We start from the raw sequence: 20,770 nt of genomic DNA on the forward strand, positions 1-20,770 counted from the left end.
TTTAGACGCGCACTTTTATTTGCATTTGTTTCGTCTATTCACTTCGCTGAGATCTAGCAAGTTATTACGATTACGTAAAAATACGTGTGGGCGGATCGATGCAGATGACAAAGCGACGGGCTGGCATTGTCCACACGTTTACGCCTCTCGGTGAAAGGCCGTAGGGCGCACCCGTGCGACCGATATAGATTATTCATGGAATGAATGCGGTGTAGCCTTCGGTAACAGCCACCGCGCAGTTGTCTTACTCTTTTAATGTACGCATGCGCAGACCGCGGGGTGTGTCCTAGCATGCCTGAAACGTGCCTTCGTGACGGAAACGTCTTTCTTATCGCTGGACTGAACTCTTTGCAGGTTCGTCCAAAATGTAAGGGAACACAGTTCGAGCATTCAGTGAATGACACGACTATGTGCGCTATGCGCTCTTTCTTCCTTTTCTCTGACCCCGTTTGTGTATATCATATTCAAGAGAAATTTCAGATTTAGTAGGGAAAACACACACGCAAAAAGAAACGCAAAAAAAAAAAAACGCCTTTTTGTGCAAGTTGCTTGTCACCTCCCAGTCAAAGAAGATCAACGGGTCTAATTAGAAATTTTGCAACTGAAATGATTTGGTCAAGAAACAGCTGTGTTCTCGTCACCCATGGGGCCCAACCATTTGATATGAATTGGTGCCTCCACTGGAAATAAATGGTCACCCATCAAGGTCAAATAGTTCACCAATTGAACTCAAATAGCATACCGATTGAGACCAAATGGTTTGAACTGTCATAGCTAAATAAAGGAAAAGAACGGAAGATGCAAGAGTGCCAACTTTTATTCGAGTGAATTGAAATTACAAGTTTTTACAGAAATCATCAGAGACAAGCATGTATCACACACTCGGAACTAACACAGGTTCAATGTATACCCACCGGACACTTTGTAGAGGCTCATATACTCCATTTGTTAGACAGTCCTACTGGGGTCAGTGACACTTTATTTAGTTATGTCCGCCCTGAAGGCGGACACATTAAAATCAATTGATAGTTAGATTAAACGGTATATACTTTTTGTGATAATTTAAATTTTTCACTCTTATCTTTTTTAGAAAGATATTTATATATGTGCATATCTCAGTGAAAAATATCACTTCCTTATGATTGCATTTTCCCAATTGGGCATGTTTCTTTCCTTTGAACCAGTTAGAACCAATGGAATGTCCAATTGGAAGCCCAATTGTGGTTTCGTGACTCCCAGTTGGGCGTCCTAATTGGGAATGAAGGAACCAGTGGGGTTAGACAGGCCGAATTGTACGAACCATTTGGGATCGGCACAACCAATTCAATCTGGCTGGTCGTCCCAATAGGACCCATTGGTTTTCTTTTTTTGACTGGGCTCTCACAATGGAGTGTAGGGGGTCATTAATTCACTGACATCACAGTGGCCGTTTTTTTTTTTTTTTTTTTTTTTTTTGTCATTGTTGTGCCTGTCCCTGAAGCACTGCGAACGGCCTGTATGAAGAGATTATCGCCTCCTTCTCCGGTCTGCACTGCCGAAGCTAAGCGCCCGACACAGCATATCAAAATGGCACCCGTGACGTCGCATAAATACGCTTCCGTAATCGGCTTCCCTTTCACCGTCAAGAAGCACGCTATTCAGCATTGATCCTCAAGCTCATCGTGGCTTTTTGCCGCCTTTATTTGCACTCGTTCGAAAATTTCGCGGCGACCACGAGTGAAGCTGTTGAGGCCTACGTCGTCAGCGCCGAAAAAGACTTCCTACATTCGTATATACAACCACGGAGGTTAACCAGATGCCTTAAGAGCAGGCTGTTTTCAGACACAAAGGAAATGTTTTCGGTTGTACATAAGGGCCCTTATACAACCAAACACATTTCCCCTCTGACTGAAAACAGTCTGCTGTGAAAACTTTTCTGGCTATCAGGATAAAAAGAAAACCTGTAGAGCAACTTATAAGCTGAAGAACTCCAATGCATATGAATTATTCTGTATAGTTAGATATTAGAAACTAATTTTTGTGTATTCTTCAGTGGAGTAATCCACACAAACTGTTCCCGCAAATCACCCAGGACGGTCAACCGTAACCTAAGCGGAGTGTATAGTAGAACTGCGGCGATCGTTAGCGGACGGCCAGGCACAGCCGCAGTTTCTGTGGGCCTCCCGTGGTTTGTTGCGACCACGTGTATATATGCAAAGCGCCTCGCGTCCATCGTTCTCTTCTCACCGCGGTTTCCTTTGACGCGAGCCTGTGCGTGACGGGCAGCGAAAATGTCTTCTTGGTTCTGATGTTTTGAGCTTTTCTGGCCACCACTCTCTCTCCAGGTGCATGCAGTCAGCACGTACAGAGACCTTTCACAAAAGTGAGCATGCACGCTGTTTGTGTACGCACATGCTGTTAGTGCTCAGTACCGGATCGTACTGTGATATATCTCTATATTAATGCTAGACATGATCTTTTATGAAAGACAGAAATATATGTTGATGATTATTATCTAGCCCAACAGGAAAATCTATAGTTTACTTTTGAAGGCGTCGATGTACTGAGCGCACGCACTCACGCACGCAGGCACGCACACGCACACGCACACACACACACACACACACACACACACACACACACACACACACACACACACACACACACACACACACACACACACACACACACACACACACACACACACACACACACACACACTCACTCACTCACTCACTCACTCAAACAATCAACTCCATGGTTTGAATATAAGGTTCACCTTTGAATCGCCAAAAGGGAGAAATGTACTACAGTGTTTTGACCTTACTGCTCGCAAACCCCGGAAATTCTGATAATTCGAAAATTCGAACAGTCCCCGGAGTATCAGACTCTTCGCGGGGCAGGCATCGGTCGATATGACCTGATCACCAAATGCTATTACTGATACTCATCCTCACGCCTAAAGTGTATATTGCGTCGACTGCGTTGTTTCGTTTTAGGAGTTACGCTGCCAGCCAGCCGCGACGGCAGTTGTGACTGCGTATACCATGATATGCGGAACGCACATCAGTGCTAAGATTGACCTGCATATGACCTTGTCGTTTTTTTTTTTTTTTTTTTTTTTTTTTTTTTTTTTTTTTTTTTACTGATTTTACAGTGCAGGCACATGCTGCACAGCTTTTTTAGTGCGGTGACGTCTCCCCAAGCGTGAAGTAACATATGGGAAGGCTGTGGTACGGCGAACCGCATCGAACGAAAAAAGAAAAAAAAAAAAAAAACTCTCACTTGTCATGAACCGTAAAAGAGAGCTTTAAACCTATTTTATTTCACACCTCACATAGCATTCTCTAAACGCTTAGGTTCAGGCCACTATTGAAAACAGAATACAACTTAATCTAGAAACATTTCAGCGTATTCGAACGAGCAGTTCCCAAGAATAAAGTGAATGAAATTAAAGTTGAAGAAAATAATTTCGGAACGAGTGACGTTTTGTGTTTCCACGTTTGCCGAATAGTCCAATAGTCATCAGGATAACAAAAATATATTTTTGCTCTCTTGGCAACTTCTCCAGACATTTCTTAAGGTTTCGCTTCTTTCTCCATCGTTCCTGCCTCGTCAACGTGCTCCTTAATTTCGCAAAATGCACCTGGTCTGATGCGAAATGTTTTTAGAGCGCCGTTTAACGCTTCACTCATTATTGTAATTATTGTGACCTGTCACGGCACCAGCGAGTTGCAAGTAGCGGCAGCAGTTCAGCATGGATTCATTGATCATATGTCCAACACCCCGTCATGAAAACACTTTCCCCAAAGTTTTGCCAGACTCAAACGCTGAAAAGAACAGTGGTGATCTCACCACTGTTCTTTTCACGCACTTAAGTCTATTCACGCGCGAGCTTATAGGTAGCGTATCACACAGCAAAATCAGCTGACACATGCGTCACCTTCAGTCACCTAAAAGCCCTAAAATCGCTTTAATTCATGACACCTGATTTTGCGTCGTGATTTCTTTTCCTGTGCCGTTATTTTTTGGCCATGTGCGATGCCACCCCGTCTTGAGTAGGATCCCCGGTGCTGCATCATTCTCTTTGGTTGGAATGCTCTGGAATGCTCTCCCCGATTGGGATTTGCCTGGGCACTGTATGGGCGAGGAGCAGTCGGTCACGTGATAAAGCTGCGTAATTTTGAATGTGATGTACAACTTCTGCATGGACACTTCGTCATTGAAGCCAATAAACAAAATTATTGGTGAATAGTATTGGCCAACTAGTTACCGCTGGCGAAAGGCCACGTGGCTGTCAACAGCTAGTCTTCTGTCGGGTTCCACTGGGGATATGTGCAGTCGTGAGCAAAAGTGGTATACAATACCCAGCCGGTGGCGGAGCTAAGAAAAATTGCATTGCAAGGCCATCTAGCAATAGCTATCTGGGATCGAGACAATAGTGATGGTGCCCCATTTTACCCACATGCATGTGCTACTGCTGGTGCCCCTGTCGCTTCGCTAGATGACATTTAGACGCAGTTTTGCCGAGCTCCGTCACCGACTGAGTGTTGTATACCACTTTTGCTCACGACTGCACATTCCGTTTTTCTTAAAAGGTTGGTTACGTTACCCATCTTTTAAGTTTCGCGGGCACACTTGATATATATACGACGCACGCCACTTACGGTGGCAGGTAACGTACCTATATTTGTCCCAGCCACATATGTTCCCCTGCAGAGTAATACACTGGCGCGAAGAAACCCATACGAGGTTTCTATCTAATCACCTGCACGGGAAATCCTTCGTTGGAGAGCGGCTGAACGGATCTCGTTAAAGCACATTATTATCGAATCGCGGTCGCTGCGCGGCCGCATTTTTCGACACGGACTTTCCAAATACAAAAACGCCCGCGCTTCTGCCAGCGCGCTGAGCACTGTCAGTTTAAACCCTCGAAATTGATTCATATTTCGAGGGTTTGATGCGACATTGATGCGAAATTTATGCGAGGTCCATCGCACGTCACGTTGGGAGGTTCACTTGAGCACCACATCCATATGCGTTGCATTTAAGAAACAAGGAACTTAAAATGCTACGACTCAAATAGATTGGTTTGCGGGGTTTAACGTCCCAAAGCAACTCAGGCTATGAGAGACGCCGTAGTGGAGGACTCCGGAAATTTCGACCACCTGGGGTTCTTTAACGTGCACTGACATCGCACAGCACACGGGCGCCTTGCTTTTCGCCTCCAACGAAAAGCTGCCGCCGAGGCCGGGATTCGATCCCGCGTCCTTGGGAACAGTAGTCGAGCGCCGTAACCACTGCGCCACCCCGGCGGGGTACGACTCAAATAGAGGTTTACCGTAGGGCAGTAGAGTTTGCTTTTCATCAAAATTATCACTCACGTTACGAATTTTCAGTAGCCTTCGTTTTTTACAACACGGTAGCAAAAATTGCGTATCTGATTGCTGGAGCTTTCAAAGAGAGAGAGAGAGAGAGACGTGACCTTTCTTGTACAATTGTGAGAAATTATTCCAGCGCACATTTCTTGTCTACCTGTTTACAAGCTGGTGTTCACATTCTCGAAATCTGAGGAGCCCTCACAGCGAACGTACCGCTTCAACCAACGGCGTGATATTTAAGGTGCCAATTTGTTTATGTTTACGAAGAGAAAATTCACCGGAAGTACTCGCACATACATGATTTTGCTTCGTAGGTGTACCGGTATACTACGGGTTTATATTATAAGCTTGGGCGTTATGTGTATTGTGAGATTTTTGGCCCGCACATATATGGGCGCACACATGCGCAGTGACCTTGAAGAGTATACCTAAAGTGGAATGCGTACCGTAAGAACGGACAGCGCATGGGTTAGTGGTTCAGGCCAGAGAATAAGGGAAGGCTGGAGTACGAGAGTAATGCGACAATTCTATTGTAGGGACTTGCTCCGAGCACCGTGCATACATACACTCTCAGTTGCACATGCGCGCGTTTTGTTCTGCACCGCGAATAAATACTGGGACAGCAGATGCGTACTCTCCGAGAAGCAGAGGAGTGTCGGCCCTTGCTATTGTTCGACCGCGAAGAGCTTCCGCGGCAACCCGAAAAGGTGCAGTACATATATACGCACAGGTTGCAACAAACCGAGCTGCTAGTCCGTCCTTGTGTTTCTACTGTTGGCGTCAACACAGTGGACGCGATTTAGAAAAACAGATGCTGGTCATATATTGTTGGCCACCTCACTTGCGACGTCTACTTATGGAACTGTCATGGTCTGATAACGTACGTCCGGCTCGTGGTCCTGCGATTTTGAGACCTAAAATGTCACCGTTTGCGCCGGGAGTACATGCACAAGCATATTCATGTCCGGATGTGGCTCTGCGGTAGTCTGTATACAGCGGAAAGTTAGCTGTTCTCTTACGCTGCCTTTTAGTGCTTTCATCAGCCGCTTGGGTCATGTTATGCGCGCCACGACTTTCTTAAGAATTAGAGATGCGCGTTTGGCTCAAAACGTTCCTGGCTAATGTGTTGTCGATTGGGTTGACGTATACGCCACTTGTGGATACGACAGAGCGAGTAGCACATGGCTGTCCGCGCACGTTGGAGGCGTGAAAAAGTGTCACAGGGCCTCATATGAAGTGCTCGCTTCTCTCTCTAGGCTTTTCGCTTTTGTGATCGACATGGTGAACTTCGTCTTGATTTACAACATTACCTCCTTTAGCATAACTCTTTGGGCATTTACACAGGTGGGAAAACAGCTAAGCGCAGCAGTGATCGCTGATGGCGGTTGCGTGCACCAAACTTGATCTAAGCCCAAATTACGCTATGATCACATCGCAAAACTGTCACAAATCTGTAACAAACCGATCAGCTAGCCTCGCTCCTATTGGTCGATTCTGGCCGGCGGAACTGTCGACCAATAGGATCGAGGGCTGATTGACAGGTTTGTCACAGTTTTTGCGACGTGATAGTAGCGCAATTCGACCCCTGCCAATTCATATGGAAGCTGGGAATGGAGTGTGTGAATTGGTGGCTTTAATTTCGCCAGCCTGCTTTTCTGATGCAGGGAAAATAAGTCTAATAGATGCTTAAAGCGCCTTTTGCAGCTGTGCGCATTAGTCGGAGAAAGTTGACGGCCTTCTCTGCGGACGTTTCTTTTTTCTCCTTCTTGCTTTTTTATTTTGCCTCGCCGGCAATCGGTCTTGCACGTTTGCTTCACAGTATATCTTGGCAGTGCCCACTCTTATCAGATATCTCCTCCACGTATGTTCCCAACACGTCAGAGCCTTAATAACAGCGTAAGCAGTTCTTATCTTTAACTCCATCCTCCACCGCGACTGCTGCCACTTGCAGAACAGCAGCGTGTATATAGTAACTCGTGTTCTTTATTCTGTAGTTAACCGCTTGCCAAACCGCTCTGCGATCGAGTTAGGAAATTCGTTTAAACGTTTGGTAACACTACAGCACACATGTAAAAGAGTACTTGTATAGAATAAAGCGCATGATAATCGCGGTCGTTTCTTCCTGTTTTTCTTTTTTTTTTCCTTTTTTTTTTTTCGAATTCAGGAAGTGAGAACAAGGCGCTATATCTTCAAGTTCAAATTCGCCTAGAAAAGATGTTGTTTTGTAATTTCGTTTTTTTTTTCAAGGTATTTGCGAGTAAACATAATTTGCTCGTGTTCTTTCTCGCTGGGAAATGAAATGCTCTACATTCTGGTCGTTATTTTCATTAAAAAATGGCAGTTCTCCCCAACAAACTTTTTCCAGATCAGGTATTTATTATTTTTATTTATTGAAATTATACTTCGCCGCCTACGTTACTTCCTTTATGCGCATCACTGCCGCTTCTGCAAACTTGCCCGCTTTTGTTAACGCTGTGCGAAAGCACTCACGCACAAATCCCTCGGAGCAGTTGACCTGCGCAGTGTATCACACAGTGATGTTATTAGGCATCCAATCGGTAGCTAAATGTTCTCGTCCCCTCACGCTTCTAAAATGTACTGGTCGAAGTTATCCTCGAGGATGAGCTCCGAGGTTGTCATTCAGTGTTTACACAATGGACATTGAAGGGCTTTACGGTCAGGAATAAACGGGAAACACCGAACTAGAGAAGTTTTGCGCAGTGGCGAACCACGCAATTTCATGCAGGAAATTTTTATGTAAGAACTGCATTTAAACCTGGTTTTCGGAAATATTTTTTTGGCACACAGGTGTAAGGTAAAACTCGTGTTTTATTCGAAATTGGCGGAGTTACATATATTCGGTCAAATGAAGAATTTTAATTTTATTTCCTTGGTGAAGCTCTGTGCCTTCATTCCAGCACAAGTTGTCTAGATAGTGGATGCGCTTTGTTTAGTATTTGAGTTCACGTTATGAGCAGGGGCTCGATTTTTCAGGTTTTATTGGTCCATAATTCGGCGACTCCTTTGTTATTTATGTTAGAACGCTAAATATATATTTTCAGTGAATTGCTGTGACATTAAACCTTTGTAGTCAGAAGTGGCTTAGAGTTTATTTCGGAATTTTCCTCACCACGAACAATTTATTTAGCAGTAATTAATGTGCATACGATAGCACATTCAACTGTGCCTCTAGAAGAAATTGGGAGTCATTAAAATCGATTGTTCTGAGCACCTGAGTCCAAAGAGCGCCAATGTCGAACTATGAATGATGTGAAGATGGAAGCTCTCGGAATTGAAAAATTATGGGTGATCTGCAATAAAGAGAATAGGTTCGTTTCCTCCATCTGCTTTTTTAACTATAACGGGCAGCGATGCAATGATCCAGCAGTTGTAGTTTTTTTGCAAGTTTTTACTTATTTTATTGTGTATTTTTTTCGATTGACCTTATTTTATTTTTTATTTTTCCGATCTGGTAATTAGTTCATTTTAGTCATTTATAGTTAACAAATTAATTATGAATCTAGAATTAGCCACCAATCACTCGTCACGCTTGCCCTGCATTACCTAGCAGTTATTTATCAATTACAGATTTCCATTTCTTTTTTATTTGAAAAACAAGCTGGATAGGCTTCGCCTAAAGCAAAATCAGGTGTAAATTACTTACAAAATTATACAACTTATGAAACTGAGCGCTAATTACACAAGAAAAGAAATTCCGCATTCGTGTCTTTTTGCTTGAAAAAGACTAATTATAAAGACCGAATTTATTGAGACCCATCGTGATAACTGAATGGATAGGGCGCTCGACTTCTGTAGATGCGGGATCACATTCCGGCCACTGCGGCCGTAAGACACCCGTGTACGGAGCGATGTCACTGCACGTTAAAGGACCCTAGGCGGCCCAGTGTCTTGCGTCCCTAGAAGCCTTAGTCGCTTTGGGTCATTAAAGAGGCATTGAGTGTTGTGGGGAATCCTCTGCCTCCATTATAAAGACCGCACGTAATTAACACGCGTGATTACGCCTGCTGTTAAGGAGATTGGCAGAGGAAAGGGCACACTGGCCACCCCTCACCGCCTCCCATCTCCCGCGGCGACGATGCCGCTGGCTCTCTATCCTCCTGGCGTAACCAGGAGACCTCCTTTCCCCTGTCCGAGTCGAGGAGCGCACCTGTCGCAACTCGCTCGGGGCTTTTGCTTGGGGCCCGGTTCATAATGTCAGCTAAGGAGACCACCGTCGTCACCCAGAATCGCCCAGTCACCGTACGCACCTACCGCAACGGGCTGTGAACGCGAAGCCGCGCCAGGTGAGCAGACTCATCCTCTCACTTCCTTGCGTGTACTTCCCCATCAGGTGGTGTATTTCACCCCCGTACGCGAGCGGGGCGTTCGCTCGCTACGGCGGTTGTACTTGAGTGCTGTTCTCTTGATGTGTACTCGAGCACAATAAACTGTTCGAGTACGTAACTCGGCGCTTGTCCCTTCTGGCTGGAACCCGCCGAAGTAACAAGTTTTCGCACCGCGTGTTGGGGGTCATATCTCTGTCTCTTAGGGCTGCACGTCGGGGCTAGAAGGCGACTGTAGCGTCCCCCCCCCCCCCCCCCCCCCCCCCCCCATGTTGCATTTTTGCGAGAATAACCTCTATATTCTTGGCGCCCGAACCTGGGGCCAGAGGTGTTACAAACGAGTGTGTGTTTGTATACGACTATCGACACATAGTCATGGCAGTGAGCAGGACTGAGTTTCAGTCTCGTCTAATAGTGAAGTGGGGATTGCACAATGGCAAGAAAGTAAAACCACTATAACCGTTTAATACCGCGAGAGCTGAGGAGTTGACGCTAGCCACTGTAATCTTGGTAATTTTCTGTGAGAGCAGGAGGTCACACAACACCATCGCTCTGGAGTAGGGTGACGCGCGGACGCTGGTATGACGGGCATTCTCTCGTAGTATTTTGACTGCCATGCACTACGGGAGGACGGACAGCGTTGTAGAGTAGGCACTTTTGAGCGCGCACGCTGGTGGCATGAGAAGTAACATTGCTATTCGTTATGCCGCGCCCTATAGCCAGTTCGTCACGATAGCTCGCAGCAGCCAGCCTCAGAGAGAGAGAGAGAGAGAGAGGACTTCCCTGCTTCCCTTGAGTGCAAGTGATGACCATTTGAACTGCATAAGTGCAATGGGGAGCCTAGTCAACCTAAGAGAGCTTTAGGAAGAAAGCGGTAGGATACATTTTATTGTTGTTTTTTTTCGACTAGTATTCGACAGGCTCTGGGAGCCGAGCGGCGCGGCCGCGGCTCACATAAGGACGCGCTGGTATTGCTGCCTACATGTGAGGGTGCTAGAACACAGCTTGTATTAGTGTGAGCGCGGTGGATCCTTGCCTGCTGTACTCCGATAGCACGCTTAACCCTTTTTCCCCACGTTAAAGTAACCCCCATATATGGGAGTTACTCTCGCAAGAATGCGCCACGGGGGGGGGGGGGGGGGGGGGGGGGATGGACGCTACAGTCGCCTTCTAGCCCCGACGTGCAGCCCTAAGAGACAGAGATATGACCCCCAACACGCGGTGCGAAAACTTGTTACTTCGGCGGGTTCGAGCCAGAAGGGACAAGCGCCGAGTTACGTACTCGAACAGTTTATTGTGCTCGAGTACACATCAAGAGAACAGCACTCAAGTGCAACCGCCGTAGCGAGCGAACGCCCCGCTCGCGTACGGGGGTGAAATACACCACCTGATGGGGAAGTACACGCAAGGAAGTGAGAGGATGAGTCTGCTCACCTGGCGCGGCTTCGCGTTCACAGCCCGTTGCGGTAGGTGCGTACGGTGACTGGGCGATTCTGGGTGACGACGGTGGTCTCCTTGGCGGAAATTATGAACTGAGCCCCGAGCAAAAGCCCCGAGCGAGTTGCGACAGGTGCGCTCCTCGACTCGGACAGGGGAAAGGAGGTCTCCCGGTTACGCCGGGAGGAAAGAGGGAAGCCAGCGGCAGCGTCGCCGCGGGAGATGGGAGGTGGTGAGTGATGGCCAGTGTGCCCTTTCCTCCGCCAATCTCCTTAACAGCGCGCGTAATCACACGTGTTAATTACGCGTGGTCATTATAATGGAGGCAGGGGATTGTGAATCCCCACTGTGTCTACCGATGGTAAAGACAGCCAATGATACTGATAGGTATGAATTCGTCAATCATCCTTCTTCAAATCAATTTTGATCTGGCATAATGCAGCTGCAGAGATATCGGCGATTGAAAACAGCCTCTACGTTTTCCCTTTCAACTCATACTCTAAGCCGAGCGAGCAAATACCCACTCGGTCAAATCTGCAATGTTTTGCGCAAATCTGCAGAGCATCCTTGTTTGCAAAGGTTGCCTATATCATGAAAGCTCAACACTGTGCGAGGAAGAAGGTACTGGCAATACACAGAATATTCGCAACTTTCGTATGGTGGGAACCCATGCGTCGTAATAACCTGTTTCTTCCTGTAGGGTTTGGGGATTAGGTCTTGTTCAATTGTTCGTACATCAGCTAGTTTCGCTTTTTTTTCTCTCTCTCTCTTTCAAAATGGGAGACCATCCTTTTTTTAACATGTTTACTTATTAGGCGTCTTAATTCTCACTTGCCTTACCTATTTGCACCGACTGGACAGGCGCCGGAAGGGACTCTATGAGAATTCCTTAAGAAGGCTGCGAACCCCTTCAATTTCTACTGCGCGCCTTTCTTTAGATTACTTGTATATAGCCTATCTAGCAAGCAGATGACCGAAGTTCTTACTTAGTCTTTGTTCCCCATTCCTTCGTGTCGGCAACATCATCGGGTATTTCTTGATCCTAGCGTTCTAAGGCGTGTTAAGCGCATGTTGCATTAAGTCTGCTGGGGGGGGGGGGGGGGGGGGGAAGGGGGGGGGGCGAGGGGCGGGGTGTTGGGTGGGGTCTTACCTCCCTCGCCACTAACAGTAGAGGAAGGAGGCGAAGGAAAGTAGACCAGTGCCGTCGCCTCCTGCCGGCATACATCCAACCTTCTTCATAACAGTCTTTAGCGAACAGTGAGGCAACGCGTGCTTAGGAAGCACGCGTTACGTCACTGCCGTCAAGAACGGCCAGGGTAACCCTGTTACGAAGCAACGTCCCCGCTGACCAGCAAAGAGCCATCCGCCTGGCGGCTGAGGCCGCGAATAACCAATTTATAATGGCCAGTCCTTAGTCGCGGAGGTTCCAGCCCCCGTTCCTCAGGCCTGCGTGCCAGGAGCGAGGAGTAGGGGGCCTCCTAAATCGGTGGAAATTAAACTTTCAATCAATCAATCAATCAATCAACGGCAGAGACGCTGGTGGTCGCCAAATATCATAAAATCTGTACTTGGCATGCGCGCTCAATGCAATTTTCTCTACACAATGTAGCCATTCTATAGCGATTTTTAACCGCCATTCTGTGTCCCTTTAAACCCAATAAAACAACCCGAATTTCTTCCAAAGTTCAGCACTCCTGTCAACGGGGCTCAGGAATCAGGTGCAATGGAGAGTTTAGGGTAAAGTATGCGATGCACTGCTTGCACCTATCGAAAACATTGCTCTCTGTTTGCTCTCACACTGAGTATACACGGAGTGCATGCATGCACAACGCAGTAGTTACCGATTCATCGCATTCAGATGCGAGTGCGCCTGATGTGTAATGCCTATTCTCGCTCTTGTCAAATCCACTTCAACGAAGAGAGTTATGTAAGTTGCTCAGTCTAGTCATTCAAATGACGCTTAACCGCGTGCATTTTATTTTCTATTTTTTTATCCCAGTCGATTTCCCGCATTTCATTATCCCGTGTTTAATAGAACATTTGTAGTTTGTTACCATCATTAAGAAAAGTTAAGAACTCAAATGAGATAGCCGGCAGACAAAAACACAGGTAGATGTTTACTTCTCGGAACTAAGTGTAGTATATGGTATTGGAACATTGTGGAAACACAAGCAGGTGACTGGAATCTTTCGAGATACACCTCGATGCATCTTGCGCGACTAAGAAAATGATAAAATCGCGTCTCGCGACGACGAGCATGAACTAACAGAGAGTACAGAATCGAATGAGAAGTACTATTCACAGCTTGTTTAGAGGAAGTATTCAGAGACTTGGAATGGGAGCAGTTAGGGATAAGGGTAGATGGAGAATACCTCAGTAATCTGCGATTTGCTGACGACATTGCCTTGCTAAGCAACTCGGGGGATGAACTGCAAATAATGATTGATGACCTGGACAGGAAAAGTAGAAAGGTAGGCTTGAAAATCAATATGCAGAAGACTAAGGTAATGTTCAACAGCCTCGGGAAGGAACAGCAGTTTACATTAGGTAGCGAAATACTGGAAGTAGTAGACGAATATGTCTACTTAGGACAGGTAGTAACCGCAGATCCGGATCACGAAAAGGAAATAACAAGAAGAATAAGATTGGGATGGAGCGCATTTGGCAAGCACTCACAGATTATGACTAGCAGCTTACCGGTATCGCTCAAGAGCAAAGTATACAACAGTTGCATCTTGCCTGTACTCACCTATGGGGCTGAAACGTGAAGGCTAACCAAGAGAGTTCTACTTAAGTTGAGGACAACCCAGAGGGCTATGGAACGAAAAATGGTAGGGGTAATATTAAGAGATAGAAAGCGTGCAGAGTGGGTCAGAGAAATAATTCAAGTTACCGACATTCTAGTGGAAATTAAGAAGAAGAAATGGACATGGGCAGGACATGTAGTGCGAAGAGAGGATAACCGATGGTCGCTTAGGGTAACAAACTGGATTCCAAAGGAAGGAAAGCGCAGCAGGGGGCGGCAGAAAGTTAGGTGGGCGGATGAAGTTAAGAAGTTCGCAGGGGTCAAGTGGATGCAGCTAGCACAGAACCGGGTTAAGCGGAGAAATATGGGAGAGGCCTTCGCCCTGCAGTGCGTATAATCAGGCTGATGATGAGGATGATAATGAGGATGACAGAATCGATCCGTACACTACAATCACAGTGATAAGGCCGCATGCTGGCGGCTGTTGAAAAAGAATGAAGACATGGTTCGCTGTAGCATATTTATGAACGAGGGACTGGTGTTTCGAGTCTCAATCTGCAATCTTTTCGCTAGTCCACATTTACCAGCGTTTAAGTTGCTGCCATGTTCGCTAGCCATTCGGTTTCCTGGCATGGGTATATAAAATATATGAATGTAGATAAGAGCGGTAATCCAGGTTCCATGACAATTTTTTTGTTTTCAATGAATTTTTATTTGTGGTGCGCAAATGTCTTGTAACAAAGGAGTAAACCTTAGTTTTACAAGATACCCAATACTTGTCTCGGAAAAATAAAATTGTATATCACTGGAGATGGAAAACGCAGTTTCTGCCGTTTCAAAAAGTTGCAAGTTTGGAGCCCTGCTGCTTGCCTACGAAAATTTTGTCGTTCGTTACATTTTAGTCAATATTCATATGCGTTATTTACTGTAATGAAAGTTACTAAAAATATTTTTGTTTCTTCTGGCACTTTTTAAAGCAAAAAAAAAAAAATCGCAAACTTTGCCTCAGGAGCAACGCGCTGCAAAAAAAAGTTGATTTTCAACCTGACTTTCTGGCACGAAGTTATAAGTTGTTGCCACTAAATCTTTTTGTCTTTATTATGTTGGCTATTTTATTAATTTCAGGGAAAATTTGAGGCTGTCGACACTTAGGTGCTTTTTTTTTTCCACAACGCATCAAATCCGGCCAAATATTGAAAGCAGCAAAAAAGGTTGGTTTGGTTTGTGGGGTTTAACGTCCCAAAGCAACTCAGGCTATGAGAGACGTCATAGTGGAAGACTCCGAAATTTCTACCACCTGGGGTTCTTTAACGTGCACTGACATCGCACAGCACACGGGCGCCTTGCTTTTCGCCTCCATCGAAAAGCGGCCGCCGAGGCCGGGATTCGATCCCGCGCCCTGGGAACAGTAGGCGAGCGCCGTAACCACTGCGCCACCCAGGCGGGGTCAGCAAAAAAGGGGTAACTTTGATTCTAATTAAAACAGTCATCTTCGATTTTTAATAAAATTTCCCTCAAGAACCCTCAGCACCTCAAAATTATTAGGAACTAAAAAGGTGTTTCGTAATATTGTTTAAAATCATAAAAATTAATATAAAACTGAGAGGTACTGAAAATTGTCAATATTTGGCCCTAACTTCTGCGCGGATGCAATAACGTGTTTCTATTGAAACTTTCTCTCAGTATTACGCAGGCCTTGTTCTTTATTTTCGAAAAACTTTGTATCTCTGAAGTTGTCCGTTCTTTCTACATATTACTTCTAAATTGGCCGAAATTCAAAATTGTAAAAAAAAAAAATAACTTTGATTACAATTTGAAAATATCACCATCTTCGATTTTCATTTGTATTGCCTAAAACGATCACAAGTTCTTCCTAAAACCAGGCAGTAGAAAAGTATTGCATTATGCAGAATAAAAGCATAAACGTAAATATAGAACTGAGCGCATGGTTTTATTCTGTAGAATTGATTAGGCCTTGGCCTGAAGGAGTACAGTTTAAAACTTTGATTTATTATCTGCTGATATGAGTACATTTTATCTTATGCAAGTCTTCTCAGTGCTTATAAAATCGTTTTCTGCTGGTTGGCACAGTTGATGATAGCTTAAATTGGACTCTCACATTTCCTAAAGTTCCCCGGCTTGTTTTCTTCTACTTTATTTTTCCCGTCCCACATAAACGGAATTTATGCTGAGTGTTGGCTAAAGGTCGCTTATTTGTCAGGCGGAACACCTATTCTGCAGCAGAGGGCACTGAGGGTAGTCAAGTACTAGGCATATTGCCACCCATTCTATTCAAAAGTGGACTGTATAAGTAGATTGTTTCTGCATGTAAATGTCGGCTTTCGTATATCGAAACGTTTCAAACACTTTCCATTTATTCCCTGTCTCTCCTTGCATGCCACGTGCACAGGCCCGAACACGCGAGAATGGAACGGCGGCCACACCGAGTTCGGATTCGAGGCGGGCTTCCGACAAGGTAAGCGCTCGCCGATACCGCCATTTCAATGTGCCATTCGCGAAGGGGGATCGCTATAGATACACACTTAGAGGGAATTAAAGTGGGGGAGAGAGAAAATGGCTCGCGGTCTTTTTCTATAGACCATTTTGACAAAGAGGAGAAGTCATGTGTATCGCGTAGTTTTTGCTCAGTTCGTGATACAGGCCTGAAAGCAGCGATCCCCACCATCTGCCAACTGTGCTCGACGGCACCTGCATGGCGTAAACCTGCTCGCAGTGAAGCGAAGCGTCGGTACTTCTAAGTATGGCAATATTATTCGCGGAGCTACTATTTTAAAGTGCGCTTTTAAATTCAGTTTTGAACAAACTTTCACCTAAGCAAGGGAAAGTAATGAGCAATAAAATTGTACCACAAATGAACAGAGCTAAAATTAAAAAAAAAAAGTAGTATAGAACAAGGTTGATCTTGCTTGACATGCGAGAATTGCAGCCTCGGAGTTTTTAATATCGCGCGAGCGTCAGCTGCATTGTCAGCACGATAATTGCTGTTTATATCGCCGGTTCGCGCCATGATTAGGCGCTTGGCGTATTCGACACTTGCGTGACGATAGGTAGAGATTCCGAATAGAACAGAGGAGTTTTTAGCCCTTCATATAACTAGCGACTCGAAATCCACGATAAGAAATTACAGTAAAGGCAGGATATCCCCTGTAGCCCTCAAATCACTGCTTGCCTCTCGAAACGACTCACCGTCCCATACAGCTAATCTGAACACCAGCACATTCCTCCCTTCCCGTAATTATGTTGCCCACAATTTCGCCCAAGGACTCGTCAGCCGGGCGACGGGACAACCCATCATGAGGTCGCGGCGAGGGACCGTATGGTTTCCTACCAAGAAATTACACTACACTTCCGTCAAGCACGTACCCTATATCCTTTGTTGAGCGATTCACTGGTCACTGACCACGATCAATTTTAAAACAAATGACGTTTCGGGAGCGCTACGGCTCCCTTGTTCGCCGTAGCGCTCCCGAAACGTCATTTGTTTTAACATTGATCATGGTCAGTGACCAGTGAATCGATCAACAAAACATGATTCCTGACCAGACGGTATATGCCGTCGAACCCTCGACTACACCCTATATCCTCCGGGACAGAAATCTCTCACAAAGGCGCAGGAAGCTATCTGACGAAAATTACAGATTCCTTTCCAAATCCAGTCACATACGCCCATGCATACCCTGCATTATACACCAATTGCTGTAACTTATGCCACCAGAGGGCCAACTTACACCACAACTTACACCACATAATGAGCATGATAGCTACTGCTACCACCCCGTTTCAAAGGGGACGCTCCTATATTCCATCCATCCATCCACCTTGGATATTCTCACGAGAACCCCCTCCGCGGGATCTGCAACTCTCCGCCTCAGTGGGAGGCCGCTATGCTCAGCTCGGACGCGCTAATCCAACTGCGGGCCATTGAGCGTGCAACCCAGGTCGCCAGAGCTCAAGGGCTCCTGGCCACCTAGCGTGGAAACTCCTGCCTGCCTGATTTCCTCAGTTGATGAGAGTTTATCCTCCTGTCACGCGTTTGTGACAATGCTGAAAGCAACAAACGAACAGACTGGCTCAGCACCGAAATGAATGAGCTTGCTGCGCGTGCAAAACATCTATGCAACCTGGCGGCGACGGCAGTAGACAATTAGCTGAGCTGACCAGCGGATACACCAGCGGAGCGTCGCGCGAGAAACAGTTTTTAGCTCGGCAGATCTGTTCCGCTCCCGAGCGGATAAGATAGGCGGTCTGCTTCGATATCCCAGACACGCCCACGCGCGCATGCGCACGTTGGTTAGGAGGCTTCCCAGCGAGCGTAAAAAACCCGCTGGGCACCTCAGCACTCTGCGCATGCGCAATGGCGGCTACGCTCTCCCGTTCAGTCCCACTGGCCGTAAAAACGCTCAGCTAAAACTATTTAGTACCAAACGTGCTCGCTGGTCATCGAACGCGGGATGTCCGCTATTCCCTGCAGTGCTGAATTGAAAATTGGCTAGGAAACACTGATAAAGTCTCCGAAAGGAGCTACAGCAACCTGGAACGATGTGCGAAAGCAGTCGCGTCTAGCTGCGATCCTTCTAGATAAATGTTCGCCCATTTTTCGTCACACATAATGTGGTGAAGCCACGTCCGGGGACACTGAGCATCAGTTAGCAAGAAGCACAAAATACTCGCTGCGTTACCAATCTGCGCCCTGGGAGCAAGGTTATCGATAAGGCCGCATGTCGGTGGCTGCTGGCAGCACAAATAAAAATTATAATAGGTCGCAGTATGAGTGACGACAAGTTTCATTTTCGGCAATTTTCATACGAAGTCACGCGCGTGTTTTTTTCCGACACGTATTCCCCACTTCTGGGTCACGGCAATTGCGACGCTTCTTACGACCTCGTAAACGAAATGCATCATCTAGGCATCTTGGCAAACATCGTGCTCGTTTGGTGGAGTCAAATATCAAGAACTGATTTCGTTTATTGTTCAGCGGGTTAATGCATGCGCGCCGCGAATAAAGGGTGATTTCCAATTTCATGTTGTTTTTGTGTAAGCTTTGTTACTCGAGGTAAAATAATAATAATAATAATAATAATAATAATAATAATAATAATAATAATAATAATAATAATAATAATAATAATAATAATAATAATAAGTTCACAGGAAGGAAAAAGTGCAATATCTGCTAGACGTTCTTTTGTAGATACCTGAACCGCGCCGTAAGAGAGGAAGGTGGGAGAGAAAATGGAAAGACAGAAAGAAAGAAAGAAAGAAAGAAAGAAAGAAAGAAAGAAAGAAAGAAAGAAAGAAAGAAAGAAAGAAAGAAGGAAAGAAAGAAAGAAAGAAAGGAAAAGAAAGAAAGAAAGAAAGCAAGAAAGAAAGAAGGAAAGAAAGAAAGAAAGAAAGAAAGAAAGAAGGAAAGAAAGAAAGAAAGAAAGAAAGGAAAGAAAGAAAGGAAAGGAAAGAAAGAAAGAAAGGAAAGGAAAGAAAGAAAGAAAGAAAGAAAGAAAGAAAGAAAGAAAGAAAGAAAGAAAGAAAGAAAGAAAGAAAGAAAGAAAGAAAGAAAGGAAAAGAAAGAAAGGAAGAAAGAAGGAAAGAAAGAAAGAAAGAAAGAAAGAAAGAAAAAGAAAGAAAGAAAGAAAGAAAGAAAGGAAGGAAAGAGAAAAGAAAGAAAGAAAGAAAGAAAGAAAGAAAGAAAGAAAGAAAGAAAGAAAGAAAGAAAGAAAGAAAGAAAGAAAGAAAGAAAGAAAGAAAGAAAGAAAGAAGTGCCATAGTGGAGGGCTTCGGAGTAATTTCGATCATCTGAGGATCTTTAGAGTACACTGACATCGCACAGCGCACGGACGCCTCTTCGTTTCGCCTCCATCGAAACGCAGCCTCCGGCGGTCGGTTTCGAACCTGGGTACTTCTGCACAGCTAGCCCTCCGCTACGGCTCCTTTTTCTCTCTTTCCACTTTCCCTCCTATCTTCCTCACTCCCCTTACGGTGCAATTCAGGTGTCCACAGAAACAAGTGTGACAGATGCGGCGCCTTTCCCTTCCTGTGAACCAATTATTCTTTTATAAAAAATTTTAAAAAGTGGAATGAAAAGGCAGTGTTAGATGCGCTATCGCGTCTACTCGAGGTGAAACCGTGGCGTCCTTCCGGTTTTAACCGTGAAAATGCGTATAACCTTGCTAAACCGTGCAAGCAAGGTAGGTGGAAACATTGATGAGTCTTGAAAAGAGTGCTACATCCTAGGCTCGCACATTCTCTTCACCGGCTTTGTTGCTCCTTATCCACTCAGGCTATCACAAACTCGAATGCTAAACTATGCAAAACCATGCTTAAGAGAGCCTTCGCAAAGAAACAGCGGTTACTATGGGTTTCTGCCATAGTGTGTATATTTTTTCTTTATTTTTATTTTTGCCTACCTTGTCCTTTCTCCCTGTCATTCACCTCTTTGATTTCCTCTACCGCTTCCTCGCTATCCCTTTATTTCCGCCGCCGCAGTTCAGGTGCTTCAGGTAGCAGATACCCGGGCTGCCAAACACTTTCCCTTCCTTTGGGTATCTAATAATAAAATAACCACTTACTACTACTACTACTACTGCTAGTAGTAGTAGTAGTAGTAGTAGTAGTAGTAGTAGTAGTAGTAGTAGTAGTAGTAGTAGTAGTATGGACAATGGTACGCGGCGTGATTAACCCGCTGAAGAATAAACAAAATTAGTTTCTAATATTCAACTATACCGAACAAGGCAGTGTTCTTGTGCTTATAGTTTGGTCTGGTAGCTTGCATTTTATTCAGGTAACAAGAAAAGCCTTAACGGCTATTTTTAGTCACGCAGGAATTGTGTGCGGCGGTATATACGGCAGGCTTAAGTTGTATCCGACAA

At 45.3% G+C, this 20,770-nt stretch overlaps 1 protein-coding gene across 4 annotated transcripts in view; it reads left to right on the plus strand.

The window, feature by feature from the left end:
* The window catches only part of LOC146195897 (cholesterol transporter ABCA5-like), a 125,027-nt gene that overhangs the window by 2,872 nt on the left and 101,385 nt on the right, over positions 1–20,770 (plus strand). For all 4 annotated transcript variants that reach the window (XM_084597940.1, XM_084597941.1, XM_084597942.1 and 1 more), the window contains exon 2: positions 16,297–16,362. In XM_084597940.1, coding sequence (XP_084454066.1) covers positions 16,297–16,362 — 66 coding nt within the window. The remainder of the gene's footprint in view (positions 1–16,296; positions 16,363–20,770) is intronic.

The sequence above is a fragment of the Amblyomma maculatum genome, chromosome 3 (genome assembly GCF_055883805.1).
Source record: "Amblyomma maculatum isolate TAMU_Amacu chromosome 3, ASM5588380v1, whole genome shotgun sequence".
Taxonomy (NCBI): Eukaryota; Metazoa; Arthropoda; class Arachnida; order Ixodida; family Ixodidae; genus Amblyomma; species Amblyomma maculatum.